This window comes from Gopherus flavomarginatus, chromosome 10, assembly GCF_025201925.1.
Source record: "Gopherus flavomarginatus isolate rGopFla2 chromosome 10, rGopFla2.mat.asm, whole genome shotgun sequence".
Classification (NCBI taxonomy): domain Eukaryota; kingdom Metazoa; phylum Chordata; order Testudines; family Testudinidae; genus Gopherus; species Gopherus flavomarginatus.
In genome coordinates, this window is record NC_066626.1 from 16,744,371 (window position 1) to 16,750,370 (window position 6,000).

A 6,000-nucleotide genomic window follows, 5' to 3' on the forward strand; every position below is an offset into this window, starting at 1 on the left:
AGATGTGCCCTAAGTTTTCCATATCTGAAGAGGAGCTCTGTGTGGCTCAAACGCTTGCCTCTTACCAACAGAAGTTGGTCCAACAAAAGATATTACTTCACTCACCTTGTCTCACTAAGGGGACTCTTATTCATGCATACACAAGCCATTGCCTAATACCTCATCCAGCGACCAGCACAGGAATCCTACTACTTTATCTTTGTTAGTTCGTAAGCTGATATCAGAAATACTTTGAGAACTCTTTGCCTCCCGGAGTACTAGCAAAAAATCAATCCCACTAGAGTGGATGGATAACTGAACATTCCCATCTCATACTGCTTATATAGGATGACTCTCACTTTCCAAATTTAGCATGTTGAGAAATAAAGTTGCTTGGGCAACATTAATCCTCTCCTTGCTCCCCCTGCCCCCCTGCGCCCGCCACCATGTTTGCTTTCTCACACATTGGTGACATTTAATTTTACTGTCACTGAAGTTTGCATGAAGAAAATTTCTAAGTGCACAAGATTTTGCGGGGATCAGGTTTTATATTTTTATCAAGAGTGTGCATGTACTTATCTATCATAGACCAGAAACACTTCTCCTATCTGATTAGCATGAGTCAAATGGTGGATACCAATAACTTGCAGAAAACTGTTCTTGATCAATGTAGATATAGAAGTAATTTGCCAAAATACATAAATAAATAAAAACAGATAATCTTGAATAATGAATCTTCTCTCTGCTCACTGATAATCTGTGAGCAGAAAAGATTACACTCATTAAAATAAAATTTTCATTGCAAACTGTTTGCTCAGCTTTAACAATATAAGCTAGCAAGGTAGTTTCTGAAAGATATGAGCTGAATAAGAAGGTGGCTGCAGAATGACCATAATGAAAGTCAAACCTGGATGTTGAAACATTCACCACTTCTAGAAAAAACTACAAAAAATCAGGTCTACTTTTCACTGTACACACACTTGAGACTAGTGCTTAGTGCTACAAGGGAAATGCATTTTATTTTCCAAGAAAAATTACTAAGAAAAGTAAACAGTTCTTTTCATCAAAAAGTTTTGCTAAATTTGAGGGGAGGAAGATGTCAAAAAACAAAAAGCAAAGTTTTTTTGGGGGGAAGAGGTTTGAAAAAAAGATGTGAGCCTACATTATGAAAGAATTTCCATTTTCTCAAAAGTCACTTTTCATCTAAAAATTCTGAATTAAAATGTTTGGCCATCTCTACTAGTGTCCTACATCACATACTCCTGAGGGGATTCTATGCCCCAAAAATGCAAATTTTATTTGTCAGTAAATAAATGTGGAGGCTCCAGCATGGTAGTGAGGTGCATAAGCCACCGGCTACACAGAGGTGGGAGATCTCCCGGCAGCCCCCAACCCCCAGGACACCGACTCGTCAGTGAAACTGCACTTGACACAGTGCAAGGGCCAGGTCTGCCCCATAAACACCCCAGGGCCTTGCCCCTTCATGCCAGCCACACCAGCTGTGGGCAGGCAGGCTCAGCAGGAGTCAAGTATGGAGGGATCCAGGTGTGGCTTGAGAGGGTTCTGTGTCGGGCAATACGGGTGCAGGCAGGTTAGTGGGGGATCTGGATGCACAGGGGCAATGGGATTCTGCAGAAGGGTCCAGGTGAAGGTGGGTGGGACTCAGCAGGGGGGTCTGGTTGCAGTTGGTTGGGGCTCAGTGGGATGGGGATCCAGGTGCAGGAGTCTTGTCAGGGTGGTCCAGGTGCAGGGGGGAATGGGGCTCATTGAGTTGGGGTTCAAGTGTCAGGGGCAGAGCTCAGTGGGGTTCTGGGGTATAGGGATTTCCAGATGCAGAGGTGAGACTCAGCAAGGTGGGTGAGCTCAGTAGGGGGGGTCTGGATATGGAGGGTCCAGATGCATGGGGTTGGATGGATGGTGGAACTCCCTAAAGAGTAACCCATCCTTCTGTGGCTGAGGAGCAATGAGGGCTGGAAGCAGGAGTGGTGGATCTTCCTTCAGCCAGGGGAAGTTTCTGGTAGTGGATCTGACCCGGACCTGGCTCTGAGCCTGGCACAGGACAAGAACCTCACTCTGCCCCCCGCCGAAGTGATTTGCCTCTCTGCCAGCTGCTCCAGGTGCCTGAAATGACACACCCATGCTGCTGGGAAGGGATGCATGACCACTCTTGCTGCTTCTCTTTGCTTCCCTGTCAGAAAATATATTTTTTTCTGCGATGGAGCAAAAAAAGTCTGCGGGGGACATGAATTCTGTGTGAGTACAGTAGTGCAGAATTCCCCCAGGAGTAATAACAGCCAGGAGAGTAATGTAGCTCTTTGTCCCCCACTAGTGGATAAACAGTGTCTAGAGGTTTGTGAGCCTGCCGCTGCCTTCAAGGTAATGGACTTTGCCCTTTAGCTCATGTTTTTAGATCCAAAATTCCAAAGTTCACCCCTGCATATGGCCTAGCCAGCGGTGTGTTTACATATCTTTGCTGAGATCTTCATTAAGGAGATAAAGCCAGAAGATGTTACTTCCACATTCATCTTCCATAAGTTTAACCATTCACTGGGCAGAGCACACATTTTGAAGGCATTAACCACACATAAATGAGCAATACGAAAAGAACATGCATGTTATTTGCTTGTATCAGCCTCCCACCCGCCCCTCATGCCATTAGCCAATTGGGCAGGCCAAGTGCCTGAGAAACCTTGGAAAGAAGCTGCTGATACCAAAAGTGAAGGAGTTATGATGAAGATAGCAAGCAGCCTGTCGCAACCCACATATAAACACATACATGCTTAGGTCTTTTTATGCATAGTGACTCTTACCACACTGCCCTTGATCAACCATCCATCAGCCAACATCTAGCTACACTTACATTGGTCAGCTTCAATGGCTTTAAGGTCACACCTTCTTAAATATTCCAAAAGCTACCATTAAAAAGACAACTAAATGATACAGTAGATGAACAGGTGTATCTTGAGATGACTGCATTATGAACACAGGCTAATTGTGTTAGGAAATCACTCTGTAGCCTTATGAGCTTAGAATTAGGTACCACACAGAGGACACTAAAACAAGACCAAAATAGCTGAGCAGTTTTCTCTGTCTTAACCTTTTTAACTGGATATGCCACCCAGCCTAGCAGACTCCTGTAAAGTGACCACAGGGGCCTTGTCCTTATGCAGTGCTGTTGACGAGTTACAGTACATGTGCATACTCTCCTATAAGTCTGTCCTTTAAAACAGTACAAGATGCCAACCCAGAACATTAAACGACAATATACTAGTCACTGGGAAAAGAAAATCAAATCCATCAACAATCTAAAGTGGATAGCACATGACTATCACCCTAGCAGATACTTCACTACGGTGAAACGTACAAAACAAAGGGAGATTTGTGCCAAATGCTGAATCAGTGACCATGGGAGGAAGGAGAGAGATGACAGAAATGACACTGCAACCTGTAACAACCTGCCACCAGGTCAGGCATGAACACTGGTGACAAATGGAAACAGGGGATCAGATCCCCAGCACAGAACCCTGTCCCAAGCAGATCCTCTAACACACACTGGAGGGGTCTGTCTTGCTTTTTCAACCCTTCAACACGCTCTAGCTTGTCATACCAATAAAGTCTCATTGAACTGAACTGTGGCCTGCATATTTACTGTGTGGAAAGCTATATCATTTGTTTCAGATGCACGATTTTTATTTATGTCTCTTCTTCAAATGGCTTTCTTGGCTAGGGCTGTAAGGATGGCAGGTGTTTAATTTACCAAGCAGGACTGTAGTTGCCATCACAAGAGGAAGATCTCCTGCTCTCCAGACCTGAGCAGAAGCTGAAGCAGCCCTGGGTTTCATCAGTTAGAAGGAAGGGTTTTGCACTGGATTTTAAGGTAGGGGCAGACATGGGGATAATTCATGGCCACAGTAGATTCTTGGGAAAGGGAAGAAGCAAGATGGCAGGCTCCACCCGAAATACAACAGTAACAATGCAAGTGTCCTAGTATAGAATTTTAACATATTTGCCAACTTCCATTCTTCATGCCTCTCTTTCTTTCAAAGCCCAAAGTTCCAGATGCCAGATGAGACACAGCACGATTTGATGGCAGAGATGCCTTTTTCCTCCTTCAGTTTTCTTCATCTCTACAATGATTTGTGGTTTAAGATTAACAGATCTCTGGTGGGAGCTAAGAGAGCTGCTCTCTGTTGTAATGCAATGGCCTGCAAATGTGTCTAGGGAAACTGGAGGCCTCAGTGGATAGAGGCAATAATGATCAGTCTCATACAGTTGGGAATTAACTGTGTTAGATAACACCCATTGGGTACCATAACCTGGCTTCCCCTACACCTTTTCCTATTACACTCCCCATAGTTATGATTCTGACACTTGTTAACAGTAGTGTGGCAGCAGGTTACATAGGTGCTAGAACTAGGGCAGCAGGGGATGCTGCAGCATCCCCTGGCTTGAAGTGGTTTCCATTATATCCAGGGTTTACAGTCTGGTTCAATGAGTCTCAGCACCCCACTATCAAAATTGTTCCAGCACCCACGGCAGGTTACACAGGCAGAGGCCTGTTCTAGTCTGGATCTGTCTGATGATGATGAAACTTTCACTGCTAGTGCTACAGAATTTACACACCAGGCCCAATTCCTCACTGCACTAGCTTCACACCAATATACCTCCACTGAAATCAACTGAGTTACACTGGTAAAGCTGGAGAAAGTTGCGGCTGGTGAATTCAGCTCTCTGTGTTCAAGACTGGGAGCTAAACTGATAGTATTTCAGCCACTAAAATAAAGGACTGCAGTGTGAGACACAGGACTGTGTGTCTCCCATGGATTAAGAGTCTCAGGGCCAAACCCCAGTATAACCCCTTTAATAAGCTTAATCACATGCATAAAGGTTAAGCTCAGTTCAACAGGCATGTAAGTATTTTCCTATTAAAACAGGAAGATCAGCTCCTCTCGCTATCAGCACTCTGGAGATCTAAGGTATTTGAAAAGAAAATACCTCTATAATATTTAACAGGATTAATGAACTTTCACCTTTCAGTGCAATTCACCCTACAATTTCAGCTCTGACTACAGAGTCCTACACAATAACATGTAGCCAAGCAGGCTCAGAGTAAGGCTTAGAATTAAAAGCCAGGTTTGGTTCGGTTTTAAGTCAGTCAACTTATCTGCATCAAGCGGTCTATCTGCACACAGAACATATACTAGCGAGAGCTTGGTTATTATTACCTTGACACTTAAAAATCTGGTACCAGTCCTTGCCAAACGCCAGTGATGATGAGCAGCCACATTGCAAAACTCAAATCCGTCTTTCAAAGTCTTCACCACTTTGCAAGCTGTCAAAATTCTTGTCATCCTGAATAGGTTGATTGGTAACTAAAGTTAAAAAAAAAAAGAAAGAAAAGAAAGAAAGATATATCCTACTTGTATTTTTTTAGACTTAGATACAGGCAGTCAGGTACTTTTGCAAATTACAATAAAGAAAACAGAGCAGCAGCCAGCGTGTTGGATTGACTGCACAGCACTCTCTTTTGCCTTCCCATTCTTTCTGGCATTAAAAGTCCTCAGTGTGGCCCCACCTTCTTCCCTCCCCTCCTCTGAAGAGCACTTACAACAGAGATGAACTGTGGTCATGTTGACTAGGTTGCATCATACATCGAATACTAACTGCTCCTGCTGGAGGACTGAAAGAATTGCAGGAAGCAACCAGAGAAATTCCTTGTACATTGGCTTGTCAGAATTCAATTTTTATGTGTGTAATTTTGACAAATATTGTCAATGTTTATTTAAGCATTTTTTCTATTTGTATCACTTTAAATTTTAACATTTGCATGAAAATTATTGGGGGGGTGGGTCAACATCACACAAAAATATACAAAGTAAATATCCTTAAATCAAACTCTAACAAGTTCTCAGCAAGCATTTTTCTTACATTGCCTATCTGTAAATTTAGATGATTATCAATGCAAATATTTTTTCAACAATTTGTGTGTATACTTTGAAATTGATGTTTATACACACATGA

The 6,000-nt window shown here is 43.1% G+C and overlaps 1 protein-coding gene across 1 annotated transcript in view; it reads right to left on the reverse strand.

Annotated features, from left to right (window-relative positions):
• Positions 1-5,342, reverse strand: part of CPS1 (carbamoyl-phosphate synthase 1) — a 137,241-nt gene extending 131,899 nt beyond the window's left edge. The window contains exon 1 of the mRNA XM_050916118.1: positions 5,205-5,342. Coding sequence (XP_050772075.1) covers positions 5,205-5,330 — 126 coding nt within the window. The 5' untranslated portion in view covers positions 5,331-5,342. The remainder of the gene's footprint in view (positions 1-5,204) is intronic.
• Positions 5,343-6,000: the final 658 nt, after the last annotated feature.